The sequence below is a fragment of the Pavona decussata genome, unplaced genomic scaffold (genome assembly GCF_977016875.1).
Source record: "Pavona decussata unplaced genomic scaffold, jaPavDecu1.1 SCAFFOLD_27, whole genome shotgun sequence".
Classification (NCBI taxonomy): domain Eukaryota; kingdom Metazoa; phylum Cnidaria; class Anthozoa; order Scleractinia; family Agariciidae; genus Pavona; species Pavona decussata.
The window spans coordinates 595241-618203 of record NW_028145450.1 but is presented as its reverse complement, the minus strand read 5'-3'; the positions used below and the strand labels follow the sequence as shown (position 1 = coordinate 618203).

The following is a 22963-nucleotide window of genomic DNA, read 5'->3' as shown; positions in this document are numbered from 1 at the left end:
TCCTCCCAACTTGTACAATTAAGGCCCGCTTAAACGGTTTCAACATTTGCTTCGACATGCGTGCGTTCAACACTTTGTTGCACCAAATGTCGGGGGGCGTTTGAACAGGTCGTTCAACATTGTTGAAAGCGTAAAAAATGCTGAAAGCTTGTTGAAAGTGTGTTGAATCATATTTAAATTGTTTAAACTTTCATTCAACATTCATCCATCATTTCCTTTGTTCTCGAACGTGTTGAATGGCGTTGAATCCGTTTGAACACTCCGTTCAACGTTTGTTGAACGAATGTTGGTCAAATGTTGTAACCGTTTCAACGGGCCATAAGGATCGTTTAAACTTTGGAACTATGTTTGTAAGCTAGCACCCTCAACCAGTTTTTGCTCGCCTAATGCCTTTCAACTCAGTTTTGTCCGCAAATTAATGAGCACTCATCTTTCAACGGTATATGAGCTGAATCACCCCTGCACGTGGACGCTAGTCCCAACGTGCCCATGCCACTCTTAATTTTTTCTTCTTCTCCTTAAGAATGCTCGCGTATTCATTTTGTTTTAATTTAGGTCTTAATCCAGGGGCGGTGTAAGTGGAGTACCCAATAAAGCTGTTTAAAAAAATTATCCAGTGAAGGGAACATGCATGTGAGGCAAGTGGCCCACAGAGTCGTAAAGTCTGACGTCACAAATATTTAAACTTGAGAAATTATGGGATTTGATAAATTAGTCAAAAAGAAAATCATAACGACAAATGTCTTTTTGTCAAAAAATCAGCTTGTTGCTACCATTTGGGGATGAGGTATTGGCGTTGTTATGCTCTGGTGACACTATGCAATCCCTTCAGATTTTGTCTCGGTTATGGCCGCACAGAACTGAGGCAAAATCGTCTTTGAAGCTTATGGTCTGTCTACAGACGAACCAACTCGATACAACCACCGAAAACCAATGAAAATGGCTTATGATTTCTGAGGATTTTATTGACCTCCCCCCCCCCCCCCCCCTAAGATGAGGCACACTGACAAGTTAGTCGAATTAAAGGGGTTTTGGGAATGGCAGTACTTCAGTACATTATGATCTTACCTGCGACAGTTTAAAGATGTGCTTCTTACGGTCGATCACCTTCAATGTGCCACTCTGGAAAAGTAACACATTAAAATGATAAGTAACGTTAGTTTAGCTGCTATTTTTTTCCGAATGGAGCTGTAAACGGAGATCAACAAAAGTCTATCTGGGTGAAATCATTGAGCACATAGCATTAATAGAGAACGACGAATTCATGCAGCGGGCTTAATGGAGCTGCAAATTGAATCTAATTGATAAGTCAATGTCACTGTACGAAAGGTCACGTTAATTTTGGCGATACCTTATTATAGGAAATTAACAATGCACGTTGACAATGCGAAGAAAATTTACGTTAAACTAAATTAACGCGAACTTTTCAAAAGTTAGGTTTACATGCATTAAATTAACGCGAATTTTTCGATTAGTGCTTTATTTACTGTGATCTTCATAATTCTGCAAACTCGCACTTTGCATTTCTGAATGCCAAACTGCGTTTTGGCTTCGTCAATAAAACCTTCCAGGACAAGTGCACGTATGTTTCTAAATTTTTTTTAAAGCCGAAAATTTGGTTTTGAAGCCTCACTAGACCCTATCAATTCAAAAGATAGTGACTCTGAAGAGCCAATAGAGGAGTCATTGACTAATAAGGTTTTGTAATGAAATACAGGTGCTTTAAAATAACAATATTGTAAAATAGCGTGCATTAAATTTACATCGACATTAATTAAGATACATTGAATTAACGCGAATTTTGTAAAATCGCGTTAATAAAGTGCATTGTTAATTTCGTATAATAAGGTATTTAGCTGGATAGTCAACCAATTTATTAACCCTATAACGTGGCTCAAGTTCCAATCAACCACTTGATTTTTCACGAAACGTACTGAATTTATTAAATTAAATTTCATCACTCGGATGGACGAACCACATCAAATTTCCATCTCAAGCCAGTCCTCTGCTTAACCTGGTAATGGCCCATAAGAAGAGGTACAAGTTTCATTTTTATAACTCCCACCCCAAACACCCTCTTTGATTGGACAAGAATGTGTCACGTGTCACGCCTCGAAACAGAGCAACCTCCAAGTAAAGGTCTGTGTAAGTAACACGTGTTGTTCCCTGTGTTTCGTTTTCTACTCTATTGTACTAAGTTATTGTTATTGTTGTTGTTGTTGTTGTTGTTTTGTTTGTTTCTTTTTTTTCTTCATTGTTATGTGTTAGATCTGTTATTGTGGATAGAAGGTGTTGTAAATACTGTAAGTGTGAGCATTGTAAGTATAGTATCGTAAGCATAAGCTTCGTCTAGTATAATAGTTAATGTCAGCTCTGTGAGTAGTTATTTCCAAGTAGTATCTAGTATTGCAATCATTTATTGCGTTCTGTAAGGCAATAAAATTTAAAAAAAAAAGGTAAAGGAAAAAAACATCCTACAATTCCACAAAAAAACCCTCAACCTTTCGACTAAGACTTTATCAGGCTGCTCACCTTGAAAACAAATTTGTGTGAGCATCAAGTCCAGTGGAATGTCAATAGCCAAAACTATTTTTGAAGTTGTGGTGACAAGAAAATACGATTTTTGTTTTCACAAAAAGTGATCCAAGAGTGATGTTATTCCCCTGAAGCTGTTAAGTTTTCGTGTAAAGGCCCGTTTAAACGGTTTCAACATTTGACCAACATTGGTCCAATAAGAGTTGAACGGATGTTGGGCAAATGGCTTCAACGCCATTCAACATTTTCGAGAACAAAGGAAATGTTGAATTGATGTTTAATGAAAGTTTAAACCGATTTAAATTTGATTCAGCACGCTTTCAACAACCTTTCAACAATTTTATTTTTTACACTTTCAACAATGCTGAACGACCCCTACATTTGGTTTAACAAAGTGTTGAACGCATGTTGAAGCAAATGTTGAAACCGTTTAAACAGGCCTTAAGACTTTCAAGTTCCTATGAGTTGACTTTAAATTGCGTGAATCAGTTCTTCCACAACTTGAGCACAATACACTTACCGATTGCCACTCTCCAATGTCCCCTGAATGCAGCCAGCCATCTTCATCAATGGCTTCTTTCGTCTTCTCTTCGTTATAGAGGTAACCCTTGAACACATTCGGCCCATAAAAGCAAATCTGAAAACAAGTGATTTTAAAAATACTTTTAAGAAACTTTATTACTTATCATTTCAATGTCAGTTTTTTTGTTCCACCTAGTGTGATGTTTAGCGATTTCACCAGTTATAGCTAAGTGTGTGACACAAAAAACATCTATTGTAACATAATTGTATTAAGCTGATGCCCGCTTAATTGAGGGATGGACGATGACATATCCTCTCCCGTGAGTGGCTTTTCAGCCATGATCAGAAAATTGAACAAAACAATTTAAGAATCCCAACTGGAAGGAGGCAGACCAGTCTGCCACAAGCGCAACTGAGGTGTTGAACTCAGGACTACCGGAAAACAACTCCAGCTAGCCGTCAGAGCGGGACTTGAACCCAGGACCTCCAGGCGAAAATGATCTCGCTCGGAAAGGCTCGAACCTGGAGACCTGGCAGAGAGGCGGCAATAGAGTGTTTAGACGAGCTGCGCCATTTTCTCACCTCTCCTTTGCCATCCTTGGCGTAATATTCCATGTCGGGTATATCAACCAGCTTTATCTTGTTACAAGGCAGAGGTGGACCCACGTGACCTGCGATAAATAAATAAAAGGGCATAAGGCAATAGGAAGATATATCCAAACCTGTATTTCACGTTTCAGTCTTTAAATCCTTCTATCGTCAAAGCTTTTTTCATCGACTGTTGCGGAATCTCGTAACTTCTTTCCCGTGACGATAGGCCATTTCCGAGTTGCTGTGAATCTCATCATGAAATCGAGGCTAAGTGCAAAGCTTTGCATATGAACGAAAACTTTGCACTAAGCCTCGCTTTCATAATGAGGTTCGCAGCTCTCACACAACGAAAATAGCGATGGTGAACAAACGGTTTAATAATGAAACTTTTACTGTTCCTAAAATTTAAAACAGCTGATTGACAAAGCGAACAAGTCGTGAGTGTAAATTTTACGACTTGGTTTGAAAGATCTTAATTTCTTTATTGTTTATTGGTTGTTTGCCTTTTTGTGCTAAAAATGTCAACTTAACTTAATGACTATCCTCTGAAAACACAGAGTTGAAGTGCTTGGTAATTTCACAGATAAGTAGAGAAGCTTATACGGTTAACTCTCGCCTTGTGGACACCTCCCTAATACGGACACCCCGATAATACGGACAGTAGCTAAATACCCGGCAACAATAAATTACAGACGTTTGACTGAAATAAATTCCCGCTATTACGGACTCTCGCTATTAAGGACACTAATTCGCGATCCCGAGGGTGTCCGCAATAAAGGAAAGGGAGTTGACTGTAGTTAGAATGTCACTGCAAACAATCCAAGAGATAGCAAAAGAGCCTCTTTTGTTCTTAGTCTCTCACCGAAAGTTTGATCACCGATCATCTGTAAAGTAGCGGCAGCTGTAGTCTCGGTTTGCCCATAACCTTCAAAGACCTGATGAGAAAATGAGAAGACATAAAATATTTGTTGGAGGTTAATTCAAATTGACAATTATTCCACGAGCGCGCATTGGATACAACATGATAGATAGCCAACGAGGCGTGTAGCGCCGAGTTGGCCATAATCATCTCTTATCCAACTGGCGTAAGTGGAATAATTGTTTTATTAAAAACAACCACGAAAAATCGACCACATTACCTGGCAACCAAGAGCACAACGCAGGAAAACCATAACATCATCTCGAAGTGGCGCAGACCCAGAAATAAGAAAACGGACTCTACCACCAAGTGAATTCTGCGGAAAAGAAAAAACACTGACTTGTTCAATTTTGCGGTGACAGCTCGAGTAAACAGCTGGTAAATGCGCGGATTTAAAATTTGTCTTTTTGTCGCTTCATTCGTCCGATTGCTTAATTGATGGTCTTTCTCCCCACCACCACGTCGTGTCGTACTCATTCAGTCTTTATTTCGCTCGCGCTCTCGATTATCAATGAGAAAACAGAATGTCTGTGAACTTAAAGGCGGTCAAACGTGAAATTATGAAAAGTCCGCTTAAGTAAGGATTTTACTTTGAAAGCTAAAAGCTTTTAAGTTTTTTGTGAGTCTACGAGTTTATTGGATCATAATAAAAAAAGTTTCAGGAATGATCAAGTGAATCATGCCGACAAGTCTTCGCATACTTGACTTTTAAAATACTTGAAACTTTTGTAGTAAATTGCAAAATGATTTAGTAAAGTTGCAAACTCAGCAAAAAAACTTATCATCTTTGAGCTGTCGAAGTGAAAAAAAAACCTTATCTTTAATGGTTTTTTTTTAGTTTTTTCGTTTGACCGCAGTCAAATCTGTCAACAGGCAAACTCTCGCGTGTTGTGGTGTAGCTCTACAAAGCGGCTCATCCCAGAGAAATGATAGTACTGTTATTGTAATTATCTATTGCAAATAGCATTTTTACTGTAATATCTATTGTAAATATTAGTTTTCTTGGATTGTAAAGCGCCTTTGATCTTTCTTATGTTAACGGGCAGTGTCACCGATTTTTTGTGTTACTTTGAATAGCCAAAAAACATATTTGAATTGATGGAATCTTCAAAATAATGGTTCAGTTTTGTTAACAATAACCCTAATAATGCACAGAAACTAGTATTAATTATCTTTTGCTGGGGATGGCTAGGATGGTTTTTTTAAGTTCCTCCTGTGTATTGTAGAGAAGTCGTCAAAAACTGCTTATAGTTTGTTCTTCCCCAGATAAATCCCTTGATATTTCCTTCCCGGTGCTCTAACAGCAATTTCATGGTAGAAAAAAGGTTCTTTGTCAAATATTTGAGCCATTTTGACAAAAATATAGCAAAATCGCCGTGACAGTGTACCTTTAAAGGGCGCTGTATAAGTAAATAAATTATTATTATTATGATAATAACGAAAATATAACAAAAGCATTTCAATGAAAACACTAACCTGAATTTTCCTAAACACAAGATAGTCCCAAATACTGTTTCTTCTTACGATATTTCTAAAAAGGAAAGAAAAAGAAAGCAAAACAGCAAGATAAAGATTTTGCTGTCTGATAGACATACTGAAAGTCAGAAGCAAAGATCAATTAACCAACCTTTCAAGTTCTGCCTTCTTGGATCGCATGGCCAAGTTAAAAAGAAAACTCTTAACCGAACTGGATGACACCTGCTTCATAACCTAAAAGGAAAATAAAACAATACAACGGTTTTCAATCGAGTGTCGAAATGGGTCGAAAGTACTTCGCGTTTACTTAGGTTTCGCTTTACTAGAGTGGTTTCCAATTGAGTGTCGTTAAACCCAAACCAAAGCAATTACTCTGGCCAATGGCAACAGATGTAAACAACCCGAGCCAATCAGAATTCGAAGCAAATACATGTAACTGGCGCCAAGCGCGGGAAAACGCGTGCGGCGAAAACACGACTGGTTTAATTTGGTTTTGATTCTCGTTGGTTGAGAAAGTGGCTCGAGTTTTGTTAACCAATCACAGAGCGTAGTAATGCAAAATTAAAGCAAACGCGAAATTACTTTCGACACTCAATTGAAAACCGGTCTATGCTCTGTGATTGGTTGGGAAACTAGCGCCATTTTCTCAACCAATGAGAAGCAAAACAAAAACCAATCGTGGCTTTTTTTTTTGTCAAATTGAGCCAAATCGGCCCAATTAATCGGTACGTAATTGGTAAATGGACAAGTTTCCAGTCCATTTGATCACCATTAAGAACAGCAGAATAATGTTCAGCTATGGATTCGTTATAATAGGGCGGTTTTCAATTGAGTGTCGAACGTAATTTCGCGTTTGCTTTGGTTTCGCTTTACAACTACTGTCATTGTTCAGCAAAACTCGCCCCACTTTCTCAACCAATGAGAGGCAAAACCAAAACCACGTGACACGTGATTCCCGCGCTTGACGCTGCTTTCATCAATTTGCTTCGAATTCTGAATGGTTCCGTCATTGTGTTGTTTACATCTGCTGTGAGTGGCCAGAGTACTTTGGTTTTGGTTTTACAACACTCCATCGAAAACCGCTCTAATAATGCTTACAATTGCAATTGATATACATACCCTATCATACATCCTGTTTAACACTCGAGGAACTGAGATGAAAATAGTTGGCCTGCAATTGAACGCATGGAAATCAATGAATGATGTTAAGACTCTATTATTTTTGCATTATTACGTCAATTACCATATAAGGACAGGAGGACATGTGATATATGACAGCGTGTTTGGATGGTTGTTCACCAGAAAGTTTCTGATAAACTAGTGGCCAAGGAAGCCCTGGTACTCAGGCTAGGAATGCATATTTTGTTTTGAGAGTCTAGGTGTCTAGGTTGTATTGGATGTTATTACATTCTGCTTATGTTTTGGTAGCACGCATGACTATTTCTCAGTCAGGTATACAGCTGTTTCGACGAAGGTTGTCCAAAAAAAGCGTAAAAGCGTGCGCGACAATGCCGAAACCGTACGCTTTTACGCTTTTTTGGGACAACCTTCGTCGAAACAGCTGTATAGGTGCTCTTCTCAGTTCAACATCACTCGACGGCATACCTCGTTTACGTTAACGTAAAAAGGCCGGGCCAAAAGGATACAACAAGTTGATGCAACATCGTCCAGCAATGTTGGACGATGTTGCAATGGTTTGGCCGGGCCTTTAAGCTGAGGGCAACTTTAATTTATCATTAACGAGTAAAGTATGCACAGTTAAAATGCGCGGTTTATTTAATTAATGAATATGTTGTGATGATCCTTAGTGTTAAGGGCGACTACTGTTCTGTAGCAGGTTGCTTCAAAAGGTGATTGGCATTAGCGGTCACAGGCAGGTCACGCAAGCACATTTTGCCGTCCTCTTCTCTCGGCCGTCTAGCCTCCCTCGAAGACGCTCGTCACGCAATCTTTCCTCCGATTGCGTGACAAGCCAAAAGAGCGTCTGCGAGGGAGGCTATTCGCCGTCCTGATCATGCGTGAATTCACATTAAAACTGATAGACGAAAAAACAACAGCAACAGCAGCAAAACAACAACAACACGACTTGACGCTAGAAAAACTTACCTTAGGGTTTGTAAATCATCCAGAATATTTCGTACATTCCCACCAAAGAATCCAACTTTTCCACCAAAGGTAAACAACATCAGCTGTACGGAAAAAGAATGTCCAAATAAATTTGGCAAACAATTCACCTCTATGGCTATTGAAAATGACGAGATGGTGAATTTGGTTCAACATTTTTATCTAATGCACTGCGGTGAATATTTTGAACAAAATGCAAGTATGAGAATGATGTATTATTCAGTTAGTGACACAAGCATACTCGGAAAAAGGAAATCCGAGTACTCCTATCAGGAGTCGAACCCAAGACCTTCCGATTACTAGTTCCGATGCACTACCACTGAGCTACAGGAGACTAGTGTACGGCCAAAATACTTTAGACTACAGAAGGAACTCCTCTGGCTTTCTTTAATCATTCACAATTCATGAAGAAAACAATGGAAATCACTACCGTGAAGGAGGTTTGGAGACGTGATGTTTTGCTTTGAATTTTTCCCAGAATTATAGCACCTATGGTTTGGTTTAGGTAGCTCGAAAGAGCGTTTCATCCGACTTCCAAACGCCTCTAAGTTGGTTAAAAAAATAAAAAATAAAAAAACTCTTAACTCACTTCTCGGAATTTGGAAATCGGATGAAAACATTAGGTGGGTTTACAACGAAACCTCTCACATTCATCAGTTGAAACATGAACAAATAACCAGATGGCTGTTGTCAACGCTGTAGCTATAAACGCTTATGACTGCAAAAAAAAGAGCTGTCCACTCGGTCGTTCAGCTGTTCATCTAGTTTCGCGGGTTCGTTCACTCGTTTCCTCGTTCGTTCGTTTTCGCCGGCGAGCGCTCGGTGGGCCGTTTGATCGTTAACTCGGTCATTCGGCTATCCGTTCGCTCGCTCGGATGTTCGTTCGCTCGGGCTTCCGCTTGTTCGTTCGTTTGAATTTCTGGTTTGTTCAGTTGTTCCTCCGCTTGCCCAGTTTTTCTTGCTATTCATGGGCATAAAAATGTTATAAACAATAAAATTTAGCCAATTAAGAGCTGTATTAAAACATTACGAAGAAGTTCCTTCATGTTTTAATACCTATGGCTGTCATGCTACAGAGAAAGACTACTTCTTTCTCCACTGATCTGACAAACAGAGAAATTACGGACCTTAAGCAGAGACGAAGACGACGCCAACGAAAACGGAACTTAAAAATTACATTCCAATTTGCTGAATAAATTCGCGATACTTTCTACTCATTTAGTTTGTGTAATGTGGCCGAACTATCCAGGAGCTAACGCCATAAGGGCGGCTTTAAAGTCCAGAAAGAGAAAGGAAGAGTGATCATCTTGTGTTAACGTTCTCCTTAACACCTTGATTGTGGACATTTCACGTTGTTGGGGTATGTAATATTGTAACTTCTCTTTCTCATAATAAATTGTTGTTGTTGTTAAGCAACGACGACGGCGACGGGTGCGCCGCAAAACAATAGGTTTAACAGATGAGCAAAAACCTTCGCTCTGCAAGTGCGTTTTACATTTTGGTACATTTCTTTGCCGTCCTCTGCAAAACAATAACTTAAAATGACCACAAATAAGGGTTTTTTGGAGAACAAGACGGTGAATGTTTCATTTTCTTTATCTTGTACGCCATTCCTACCAATTTGGTTCCTGAATAGTTTACTGAGCAAGTTGAAATAATCGCGAAGTAGTAGAAATGAAATAAAGATACATCTTCAGGTGACGTTTCATTGCCGTTGCCGTCGTCGTTGCTTAAGCTCCCTGTTGTTTTGCAGAGGACAGTAAAGAAGTGGCCTAAAGTGTATAATCCACGTTGAGAGCCAGTGTTTTGCTAATTAAACTGCTAAGGTCCGCAAAAATGTTTTATATTAAATCCGTGTTTTTTCTACAGTCAAGTACATGATAGCATTGTTTAGCTGACCTGAGCAAGCCTCTCGTACATGTGAGCCAGAGGAAGGTAGGACATATGTACATCAGCATCACTCACATCAATTCCACACTACAAAACAAAAACAAAATCATTACAACTTGAAATGTGGAATGAATGTGATGGAATATATGAGAAAGATGTATTATTCAGTAAGTGACACAGGCATACTCAGACAAAAAATCCGAGTGCTCCTATCAGGAGTCGAACCTAAGACCTTCCGATTACTAGTTCGGATGCTCTACCACTGAGCTACAGGAGACTCGTGGGAGCTAAGGCCATTAAACTAGGTTCATGGGACAAACATCCTGCATACTGGTAGGAGTTGAATGTCATGTGTGACATATGCGAATATGACAATTTCACAATCCCACACTACACTGCTGCAGATAAGCATGACGATAAAAATAAATAAATCAATAAATCACTTTATTTAAGTGTCAATGTATTTAGCGCAGAGCACTAATTGGGGACACTTTCCAGATCGAATTGGAATTTAAAAGGGTTGGTTTTGAGGAGAGGGGAAAACCGGATTGTTGGAGAAAAAGCTCTTGGAGCAGGGGCGAGAACCAACAACAAACTCAACCCACATATGTCGCCGAGTCCGGGAATCGAACCGGGGCCACATTGGTGGGAGGCGAGTGCTCTCACCACTGCGCCATCCCTGCTCCCGGCCAAATGATAGCTTAAATACATTGAGAACATGATGACAAATACCTTTTGAACTAGATATACAAGACCAGACAGCATGGCAATTGCATTTCTGTGAGTGATCATGGCTCCTTTAGGGTCCCCTGAAAAATTCAAATAAATAGGACTTATAATCTTTCATCCGCAGTACGTATACATGCTTCACAATTGTTCATAATCATTTATTCTTCACGGGTCTATTATGAACTCAGAACATGACCAGCTCCAAGTCGGCTTGATAGCTCAGTTGGTAGAGCACTGCACCGGCATCGCACAGGTCATGGGTTCAAATCTCGTTCAAGCCTGAATTTTTTGAGTTTTTTTTTTTTTTGCAACAGTCTGGTTTACGTAGAAAACTGCGAGATTCTTTCTTCTATATAAGAAAAACTTATCCTTAGGAACATTTCTGTTATCTTATTCACAGCAACAATGGTGGATTCTTTGCGTTTGACGATTACTGGAAAAATCTGGGTCCTTTTGAAACACAGCACGCTCTTAGGTGGTTGAAGAAGCCGATTCTTGATTCAAAATACATTATGACGTAAGCAGGGTAGCCCAGCGCGGAACCTAGAAAGCCTACCATTTTATATTCCAAAGGGTTTCACCTCACGCTACTTATCCCGCTAACTCTCTGAGACCTGAGAAGAGTCGACTATACGCCCGGTAATGTACATAACCCGGGTCGTTTTGCTTACGAGTTGTTTCGCGAACGACGAGTTCGCGAACAACGTCCTAGGTGAGTTCGCTAACGTCTGAGGTAAGTTTCCCAACGTCATAGGTCAGTTCGCTAACGGCTCGTTCTTAATAAAGTCTCTAATGTAAATTACAATGTGCATTCAAATTATTCAACTCATCAAGTGAGGTCGCGAGATAGTAAGGGTAACAACATGACCCTTTCTCGTCCTTAAAACGCGTGCTCGAGGTAACATTCGTCTAGGGAAGAGCAATGGACCTTTCTCAATTTGCCAACATTCTAGCCCCCCCCCCCCCCCCCCCGTAACAATCTATCCGTATTTTTCCTACGTCTCTTCCGTTGAGTCGAATCGACTCCATCCTAAGACAATTGCAAGTATTTAAACATAATTTTAATGGTCTTTTAACATCTTAGGTCAGTTCGCCAACGTCTTAGGTCAGTTCGCTACCGTCCTATATGTCAGTTCGTTAACGGCGAGTTCTTAATAAAGTCTCACGTAAATTGCAATGTGCAATCAAATGATTCAACTCACCGGAGGTCAGGTCGCGAATCAGGTCACTCTCAAAGGGCGTCCTTAAGGTAACATTCAATGAACCTCCCACAACTTGCCAACATTTCTAGTCCCCCCGTAACAATCCACGTGAATTTTTCTAGGTCTCTCGCGACGACTTCCGTTGAGTCGAATCGACTCCATCCTTACACAATTGAAAGTATTGAACATGATTTTAATGGTATCCTACTTTTGTGGAAAGTGGAGGGGCTGGACTTCAATTTGATAGTGGAGAGTCTGGTCTGGGAGACAACGGAGACAGTCACTTGAATAAAGATTCACTAAATTTAATGGCTTGAAGTGTCTTAATTGTGCCCCTCAACAAGCAAAATTCTTCAACTGACCTGTGGTCCCACTTGTGTAGCAAACAACAGCAATATCCTCTGGCTTGGGCAGCTGCAGACAAAATGATGGCAAACTTTATCAGCTGTTTTGTACTTTGTTTGCAATAAAAACCTATAATTATGGGCAAGATTTTCGTTTTAACACAAATCGACGCGCAAATCAAAGCAGGGACAAAACATTGGAGCAACGATTCCTGAAGGAATTCAAGGCCACATGCAAAAACTCTGGAGAATCTGAGCTGAAACAACAAAAGGCGATCTAAAATGTAACATAGGCGGTTATGCTCTGAGCCCTTCAGTTGATAGGGGATTATTATTTTCTTTGGATTTAATAGTGAACATGAAGATTTGATCAAGCAAATAAGGAAAATTCTTTTACACACTTTCAGAAGGTCTACAGTTTTGCGGCATGCTTTCAATTACCTTCTTCTCATGCCTATGATTCTTTCCTAGCTCCTGTATTAAAAAAAATAATAAACCAGTAATTAAAAATAAATTAACTTGACAATAAATAAGGAATGTACATGGTTTCTTCCCTGCTAGCAGAGGTCTCTGACAGCTAGAAGGGACCGTCAGAGACCTCTGCTACTGTAGCAGGGAAATGGTTTCATGTCTTAGTCAACAGAACCAGAAGATATTCAACTTTTTTCTTGCCAGGTTTTAACTAGTCTCCTACGCAGCCGTTCTTTGTTTCATCACACAATGCTCAGGACTCCCCACGTGGGGAGGAGCGTTGCGTGACAACACAAGCTCTAACCAGAACTTAACATAACAAGATCAGACTATGATTTCAGTTCTACTTCGGAAAATTAATTAAGGCTTTCCACTTCAAACTCTATTTGTTCATCATTATCAATGCCATTTTCTGAGTCATCTGTCTCAAGGTGAAACTCCACATGTATCTTCTTCAAGAGGTGGGTACCGGTAGCGTGCAAACACAGATGTATTTCTGGCTGTCGCTTCTCCTGTGAGAAGTGACAGCCGGAAGTACGTCTGCATTCACAGGCTAAGAGGTGGGAGGCTTAAGAGCCAGGATTCTTACAAAGGAAGATCATACCCATTTTTTAGGTGGGGAGGGGGGGTTTCTACATAAAGATGGGGCTATAAGCAAAAGAGGAAGGGGGGGGGGGGTTAAAACCAGGCTAAAATTTTTGTTTACAAATAGATGGGCCTATAACAGAGGGGGTTTAAAAGAGGGAGGGGGGGGGGGGGGCTTATTGGCAGGATTTTATGGTATGTGAGCTCCATAATAAAGACCACACGTAGCTTCCCTGGCCATAGGCTTTCTTCCTCAAGAAATGTTTTGTGTAATCCTAAAATACCGATTGGTACCTCACGCAATTATACAACAAGGCACATTGATGCAAAACTCATGAGAAAGTTGTCAAAAAGCTAACCTCGTGACAAGCTTGCATTTCAGACAATAAGGTAATAATTTCTAACAAACTATTAATGCACACATTAACAAAATTAAACTTGACCTACTATGATCGATCAGTAAATTCTAAATGAAATTTTTAGTTGACAGTTCTTGTTTCAACTTACTTCTAGATCTTTAAAGGAAAGGACCTTTATCCCAGCTTTATCTGCAGCAGCCTTCTCGTCATCAGTAATGGTGGAGCCTATCTTGACAACGTTTTTCAACTTGGAACATTTGCTGCACTGTTCCAAAAGTACTTTGAGTTTGTTCTCATCGCAGACTACAGTCGTCATTTGAGCTAAATTGGAATAAAAGCAATCCTCAATCACAAGAAGACTAACTTATTGATCAATAACAATTATATTACATGTACTCAAAAATTAATCATTATAGTATTATAGGTGATGTGTTTAGATTCTACGTTATAGTCACTGTAACAGATATTATTCAGATTACACCTATTTTAATTATTCATAAACAATAACGCCCTTGTTAAAAACACTTGAAAACAGGGCTCAAAATTTAGAACAAATAAGTCATCAACCAGCTCCGAAAATTTAGGCGAAAATTCCAAAACAATGGTAATCACAACCTACAGTTCATCATCATCTTCTTCCATAATATTATTCTCCTAGTGGAGATTTGGGCTTCAAACTACAGTTAATCGAAACAAAATTAATACATTGTAAAAGCAATCAAAGTGAAAAGTTTAGTTCATCCAAAGAGTAAAAGAATACAGTTACATAATGAATGTTTGCTCTATCAACAGAGTTGATAAGGTCATTTTGCCACTGTAAAGAGATTCGAGTGCTGAGGTTTTGAGTACTAGCACTAGCCTTCAACAGAACAAATGGCTAACGCTCAAAACGTCAGCTCTCAAATCTCTTTACGGTGGACAAATTACCTTTAGTTATCAACTCTTTTGATAAAACCAAACATTTGTTCCCACTCCCCAATGACGTAGAGCCATGATAGTTACTTTAGAGTTCATTTTGATGGAATGATTCAGGGCTTGTTGCATTATATAAATCTTAAAGAGAACCTCCACTCTGTTAAGTGTTAGTCTAAAACGTAGAAATGACTTTCAAGTGTGTTAAAAATTAGATATGATTATTGACTACTTTCACTTTTAAATTTCCTGGGCACAGCCATTTTGAATTTTATGATGTGTAACGGTTGCCGCTATTGTTGTTGAGCAGAAGTTCTTTTGTGTGAAATAATTGAGCAACCGTATTACGTCATGAAATCCAAGATGGCGGAGCCTGGGAAATTTAAATTTATATAATTAAAGCGAAAATAGGCAATAATCAAATCATGTTTTGTCTGACACCGAAATATTATTTCCATGTTTTCCAACGAAATTTCAAAGTACAGTAGAGTGTATTTTCAACAATTTAATATTAATAATTATGTTTTGAGAGTGAAGGTTTCTTTTAAACAATTAACTTCATATTCCTTTTTTAAATGATGTTATTCAGGGAAGAATGTGGCATCATTCTGTAATTGTACAATTTCCACAGTCTTGTGTATTTTACACATTGTACCCCTGTATCCTTATTTGACTTCAAACCAAGATTAGAAGAAAAAATAAAATTAAATGTACACAGCTGCAATAACACATGCATTGAACAGATACATGTCAATGATTCATTTACATGTAGATTCAAGATGTGAACATGACTTGTCTAGTAATAGGATTGAGCAAACAAAACTTACCTTGATTGATAATGTAAACACAAGCTTCTGGGCCAAGAGTATCGTATAAAGGAACTATTGTCAGCGAGTACATATTGCAAGCTTGCTCGACAAACACCCACTAAAGTTGGGAAGACAATAAGACAATTAACGTGTCTTCATTATCTTGTCCGAAATGTTAATGCTGTTCTCAATCCCCATATGAAAATAACAACGAAAACTTCCGTATCAATATTTCTTCCCCTCATTTGAGGCATATAAAAAGCATCAAATTTCACTTCTGGTTGGGTAGAATACTGTGCAAGACAGGAGACTGGAGATAGTAGCGTCGTGACATAGATACAGGAACGATTTGTCTCGCAGTTCTCTATTCCTCCGTGGCTTTGTTCTGAGTATTCAACAATCCCATTCATATTTTCATCCACACAGTTTTCTTCCTCTGCACACAAAAAAGAGAAATAGCGAGACTAGAATTCCTGTATTGATGTCACAGGTCTACTGTCCACAGTCTTCCGTCTTGCGCAGTATTGTACCCAACCGGAAGTGAAATTTGACCCTTTTAATACGCCTCCAACAATGAGGAAGAAAATTGACCATGAATTTTTTTTCCGATTTTCGTACAAAAAATAACAACATGAAGAATTGGTCGACAAGCATATTAAAAAAAATTATGCTGTATACATTTGTACACTTGAAGCAAATATGACACATGAACATGAGTCCCATTTAAAGGAAACCTCTACTCTTGAAATAAATTAACGTTAAATCATTGAAAATACAATCTAATTTCATTATCGCCTATTTTTCATTTTAAATTTCCCGGGCACCGCCATCTTGGATTTCATGACGGAATATGGTTGCTCTATTGTTTCACACAAAAGAAGTTTTGCTTACTAACAATAGCAGCAACCATATGACGTCATAAAATCTAATATGGCGGTGCCCAGGAAATTTAAAATCGACAATAGGCGATAATCATATCTAATTTTGAGCACACTTGAATGATACTTCTACTTTTTAAACTAAAATTTAGAATTTAGACACTATTTCCGACAATTTACCGTCAATTTGTTATCGGAGTGGAGGTTCCCTTTAATTAAGGAATCAAACCAAAGAGTAACATAGGTTTGTGGTCACCCAGGAAGTTTCTTATGAAAATTAATAGTTCAGATTCTCTAAAACACCATTTCCTGTTTTCTCTGGACTATTTCTTCCATGGAGAAACAAAATTTCACTCACTTAGTCAATTTGAGTTTTGGTCCAGTTCAAATGCATGCAGTCATGTCACAGTCCACAATTGAAAAATAAGAAAATAAATACACGTCATAATTTGCACGCCCATAAATTATGAGCATCAGAATAGAAACAGTTTCTACTTTGAGAATGATGATTATTCTAGAAAGTGACGCAGGCATACTCGGAAAAAAGAAATCCGAGTGCTCCTATTAGGAGTCGAACCTAAGACCTTCCGATTACTAGTTCGGATGCTCTACCACTGAGCTACAGGAGACTCGTGGGAGCTAAGGCCATTAAACTAGGTTCATGGGACAAACATCCTGCATACTGCTAGGATTTGAGTTTCTACTTTGTCTTAAGAGGTTGTGTTTGATTAAATTGCGTTCACCTCAATTTTATTTGCAGCATAAACACCAACAAATACATTTCCATCATCACCAGGATGACAGCCGAGCTCCATCATCCCTGAACCAGTGTCTGTGGATCGCTCAAGAACCTGTAATGGAAAACAGAAATAAAAAATGAAACCTGCAACATTATTGCGTTTGACGTAGACAGAATGTACTCCTAAAAATACAGATTGGAATCCAGGGGTGCTTACCATTTACATGGAAAACCCGGAAATTCCAGTTGGAAAATCAAATGGTACGCATCATTCCATTTGGAGCACTTCTGAAATAATGGGCTTCTGGTCAAAGTGATGCACTTTTGGGATTTACAGCTGACGTTTACACATTTTGCATGTTATCCATCTTCTGTTAAGACAAGCTAAATCATTTCGTATTTATGCCAAAAATTTCCATCCGGGTGGTTTGCGTAAATGGTAAGCACCCCAGATTGCATGGCACAACGTTGATTGAATGAATGGATTTTGGCACGCGTATCTGGCATCCCCGCAGATTTTGGAGGGGCAAATGACAACATCACCAACTTGGCAAAGGAGAGAGAGCCTGTGACATCAAAGGCACTCCCAAATCTTTGATTATTACTAGTTAATAATAACACACAGTCAGGTCTAAATGGATTATACTGGTGGAAATTTACTAAACCACAAAGTAACAAAGTAAATTTCTACTGATCTACTAATTTTAAAAACTGACTCATGAATTGGATAACGCAGTTCTAGAGTTTTGATCGGTTTTGATCGGTGTAGTACACCATGCCCCACAAATATGGTAACAGTATGCGTCAGTGGGAAGGAAAATTTCACTAAAGTTACCATTCTACTAGCATAATTTATACAATTTAACCAGTGGATAGGTCCCAATATTATCACTTTATTTCTGAAAATTTGGTGAAATTTAATGTATTGAGGACAGTGCCTACTAATACAAAAGTATTTTTGTGTGGTTTATGACCTGATGGTGGTTGTATTAACAGGGTCCAATTACAAGCACTAATGGACACCCTTTCAATAAAACAGGCAATTAAAAATCACCAAAGGAGAACAAGTGGACATTAATAAGCCAACTGCAAGTTAGAATAAATCCCAGGACACAAACAAAAGAAGACTAGGGTAAAAGGAGAGGGAAAGCTGTGATGGAGTGACAGCCTGATAAGGGAAGAGGAAGAACATACAACAAGGGTTAGATTATAAACTAGATGGCATACATATCAAAGGATTGAAAAATAATAATTGGCAATATTAGCTAACCTCATTATATGTGAGCCAGGAATATGGACCCCCTGGACTACTGCGGTATCCCAAGCAGGGCTTATCTCCTGAAAATATAACCAGCTATTGACTTTCATTTGCTTTCAACACTGTTTGAATTAGCACTGCTGTAAAGCTCATTGAGAAGTACTTCTGATTGGCACCAAGGTGTTGATTATCAAAGGGTGTAGTGGTTATTCAAGGGTACCACTTGTCACTATCTGTGTTCTCGTGTGTGGCTTTGTTTGGGCAGCCACAGCAAGGGGTTATCCTGGAGACTGCATTATGGTGCCTGCTGGAAGCTGATCACTACCAAAACATACTGGGCACAGGAAAATTGTTACACCAGAACAAATGAGAAGAGCACTTTTTCAACCTCCTCCAAAACTAAACATTCTTACTACTTCTCTTTCACTTAAATAGAAGCCTAATAGCTCACAGACCATAGTGTACTTATATCTAGCAGTATAGTGTAAATCACAGTAATATCCCTTAGCATGTACATGTATGTATTCAATAATTTTTGTACTATACTTAGGAACAGGTTGAGGGGGGGGGAGGGGGGTTGAGAAGGGAGAGGGGGGCAATCATGTCTTATGTGCGACCACAAGGGGTCATGGTTTTTTAGCCTTTCTTGTCTGAAAATGGGTGTAGATTATTTTTATTCATTTAAGCCTGAAAATGGGTATCAATTTTTGAAGCCTGATGAGCCCTAATCCCAGGTTAACTGTGAACAAAACCTATCAGTTATCATCAGATGGTTAGTTTACTTGGATTAGCACTAATCATGCTTTCAACAACTTGGCCCAGGTCTGACATAGGTACATGCGTAGGTCTTAGGAGCAGTGATGCCAACTCTCCTGCTTTTGGCGGGAGATCAGACTTACGCTTTTTTGCCTCGTCTCCCGCTTTGGTACATAAATCTCCTGCTTTTTACGTCCACTATAAATATTGAATGCTTCGTAAAAAAAAAAAACAGACTTCCTCGTTCTTCTTGTGTCACACTACCACTAGATAAGATCGAATGCAGATTGTGCCTTTCTTTCTTCCGTTGAACCTAATGAAATGTTGAAATTAAGGTGGACAGTAGATTATTGTTGGACTAACAATAAGCTACCGTCAAGAAAGAATACTAAGGAAACATCTTAACTTAGGAAGGCCTTGTGAATCTGGCCACAAGTCTAAAAATGGTATCAATGGGAAAATTAAATATTTTGGTCTGAAATAGGGTCAGGTTTGAAGATCAGAACTGGGTGACACAGCCCCACCAAAAATTGCGAGAAGCACCCTGATGCGAGAACAGGTTGAAGTACAAAGCTGCCTTAAATCCTCAAACCTGATATCCTCACTCCTCGTAAAAAAGCTTCATGACTTGTGCTGACATCATCAAACAATTTTTCAACAAGCTCTGTGGTCAGCGAGTTCATTCTGGCATAATCGCCATCCTGAAAATGCAATGTATTTTAAAAAATTAATATTATTATTGACTGGCCTGAGTAAAATCCGTATAAGATTGACTTTTGTTATTAAATTTAGCAGAAAAACTAACGCGGAGAGAATTCAACGTTTCGATGACATCCTGTCATCATTATCAAGAAAATGAAGAAAATGACAGGATGTCATCGAAACGTCGAAATCTCTCCGCGTTAGTTTTTCTGCTAAATTGAGTAAAATCTGATTCAGTAATAATTTTTTTGGTGAGAGAGCATCCTGTTTGCCATACCCTCCTTGGCAGTTTCTGCCATTGCAATTCATGTGAATGGACTTCTTATCAATTCACTTTAATTGGTAAAAATGTGATCTCAACCCCTAGCTCCCACCATGAAGCATAATAAGCATACACCTTGTGCCAGATTGTTTTCTACAATAATTTATTCCATAGTGTAGCATTGTGGTCAGAAATACATTTGCAAATGATGTTTCATGAAATTTTCACTAGCAGAAAAAAAATCCAAGTTCTCCAGGAGTCGAAACTTTGACCTTGCAGCTACTAGTTTGGATGCTCTTCCACCGAGCAGTACAGTTTTGTCAGTGAGTGACACAGGCATACTAGTAAAAATAAAATCTGAGTTCTACCAATAGGAGTCAAACCTATGACCTTCTGATTAGTAGTTCCAATGCTCAAACACTTTTATCATGAGCCTGTGGCTCGGGGGACCGGGAGACCACCCACTGTGTATTTGACATTAAATAAATTATCTTATCTTATCTTATCTTATCTTATATTGACATTCAAATCCTAGCAGTACACTCTGTGGAAGATATTTGTTACATGAAACCTAATGTTGGCGTTGCTCCCAAAAGCCTCCATTTCATTTCCAGGATTTTTTCAAAGGGTGCATTCTTTTGGGGCTATTCTAGCTATTCTTATTCAATTTTGAAAAAAACACTCCTAAAATCTAGAAACATGGTGGAGGTGACCTGAGGACAACTATGTCTGCGCATGCACTTGAGTGTCAGCGAACATGGCGGCTGAACATGGCCAAGACAGTCTTTGCCATAACTACCAGCTTTTTGGCCATATCTTCGATATTTCATGCAGATGATGAAGGGGAACTGATTGAAGTTTTAAGTGTTTTGTGCATTGCACGGCATCGCCGAAAACATGCTCATATCCAAGGTTTCGTTATGAGTGGCTGTGTAGGATTTCCTGTCAAAAATTTCCCAAAATAATGCGTATTCTGTCTATTCCAAGTAAGCCGCATTCCTTCCTTTCTATCTGGAGCAGAATTCATGAACAGAATGATATTCTGTTCGTTCCAAAAATGGAATAGCTCCCAAAAGAATGTGCCCTAAATTGGAATGATGCTCATACCACTATTTTTAATAGTACTCACTACTGAAAATCATTTTTTATATTTTCAATCGTAAATGTTTCCAAAACCAATGACAACAATGGCCCAGTCTCAGATATAGTATTCCAGATAATTAAGAGAGGGTATGGAGTCAAAAACCCAACAAAGATGGTTTCTTGACCCTGCATGATATATGGTAACCTTCAGAAGATTTGGAGAGAACCAGAACTATTAACCCCTCAAAATTCTTCATTCGTTGACACTTTGACTTTGAAAGTCATCTGTATCATTTTTTATTTTTGAACTCAAGAGCAAGGTTTAAGTAAAGCTAATTTGAATGCAAACATATAAATTATATTAAAAGGTGGGCCATTTTTGCATAGGGTCTATGATACTTCAGGGTTAAAAGTGTCACAAACTCTTCTAGTTTCATGAAGTCCTCTAATATTACAAAAAGACATTAACAAGGTTCAAAAGGTTATCTGCAAATATAATCTTCTCACATAACTTAACAATCTGTTTCAAAACTACTTGCTGTAAATTTCTTAGCAGATTGCATGTGCTTGACCAAAATTTCAGTGATTGAATACATTGAAAAGCAAACAAAGCCTGAAATTATTCTTAATTAAACAAATGCAAAACAAACAATGGATCGAGAAAAAGCATTACTAAGGTTGTTGGTAACCAGAGTCGAAAAGCTCTCTGTGATTTAATGCCAAAAGTAGGATTTGTCCCACTAGCGTGGGGGTGGTGCTATGCTAAAGATGGAACAGTGTAGTTTTTTAAGATCATCCTAATCTTATTCAATTAGGGACCAACTTAGATCATTTGAGATTCAAACACTAGGATAAGTTACATGTTCTGCACGCGTATAAATTAAAAACAATAGTAACCCTAATGAAACATGTTATTGAGCAAGGAACGTGACATAAGAAGATTTCGCTCGCGCACTTTAGATTAAATTCGACACTTTTTCTATCATTTTCTCCAAGGGTGTAAAGTCCGTGGCAAATAGTATATATTTTTTGATGCATGGTCGCAGTTAAAAGACATCTCGTGCTAAGAATTTTCTTTTTGAGTGATAGTAAGAAGCAAGAACAGTGATGTAGTTAGAATACTTGCCGGTAGTTCAAAGGACTGTTTCTGCGGATCAACCGGACATGGCTGGGGAGCCGGACGTGAAGCTAGATAATACATCGATGCTGCAGCAACTGCTCCGAGACCTGCAACCACGGCTGGATCTTGAAGATACCTCAATGCAGATTCAGCAGCATCATCTCCCATCTCTTACTCAAATGCTGCTTTGATTTTGCTGCGAAAAAAGCACGAAATTAAGCTTAAGTTCAAGAAGCATGGCGCTGATACATGTGTTCGCCTATCACTCATGTGACTTGAGTTAAATCGTGCAGTACTTTGCGATCATTGATTGTGACTTTTGCGAACAATTTCACAGCACAGAAGGTTTATGAGTTACTTACACAGATTTACAGAGCTCTTGATCCTTTGGATATCTTCGGGGCCGGGGAACGAGCTTTTTATACTTTATAGCTTCCCCTTCGCACACGACCTTCAACGACCTTTGATCAATGACCGACCGCTGACGATCCGCTGACAGGTTTCGTTCAAAAGGATCAAAGGCTGATATATAATACAAAAAAAAAACTGACAGTTTGCAAATAACCGAATTCGGAAAGAATATAACACAGAGCGAAGGATAAAGGATTTTGACTATCAATCCAACGTGGATTGAACAGGTCAATAATTATTTAACAGCGAAACTTCCCAACTTGTGATTGGTGAGAACGCGGGCCCT

At 38.8% G+C, this 22963-nt stretch overlaps 1 protein-coding gene across 1 annotated transcript in view; it reads right to left on the bottom strand.

Moving 5' to 3' along the window:
* The window catches only part of LOC146485199 (long-chain-fatty-acid--CoA ligase 1-like), a 31342-nt gene extending 8457 nt beyond the window's left edge, over positions 1-22885 (bottom strand). Inside the window, exons 1-20 of the mRNA XM_085103583.1 lie at positions 22629-22885; positions 22273-22462; positions 19692-19800; positions 18356-18423; positions 17090-17197; positions 15487-15586; positions 13896-14068; positions 12774-12806; positions 12351-12402; positions 10790-10866; positions 10067-10144; positions 8150-8232; positions 7163-7214; positions 6195-6277; positions 6044-6098; positions 4788-4883; positions 4511-4583; positions 3640-3728; positions 3056-3172; positions 1069-1122 (exon numbers count right to left, since the gene is read on the bottom strand). Coding sequence (XP_084959709.1) covers positions 1069-1122; positions 3056-3172; positions 3640-3728; positions 4511-4583; positions 4788-4883; positions 6044-6098; positions 6195-6277; positions 7163-7214; positions 8150-8232; positions 10067-10144; positions 10790-10866; positions 12351-12402; positions 12774-12806; positions 13896-14068; positions 15487-15586; positions 17090-17197; positions 18356-18423; positions 19692-19800; positions 22273-22434 — 1662 coding nt within the window. The 5' untranslated portion in view covers positions 22435-22462; positions 22629-22885. The remainder of the gene's footprint in view (positions 1-1068; positions 1123-3055; positions 3173-3639; positions 3729-4510; positions 4584-4787; positions 4884-6043; positions 6099-6194; positions 6278-7162; positions 7215-8149; positions 8233-10066; positions 10145-10789; positions 10867-12350; positions 12403-12773; positions 12807-13895; positions 14069-15486; positions 15587-17089; positions 17198-18355; positions 18424-19691; positions 19801-22272; positions 22463-22628) is intronic.
* Between the last annotated feature and the right edge of the window lie 78 nt (positions 22886-22963).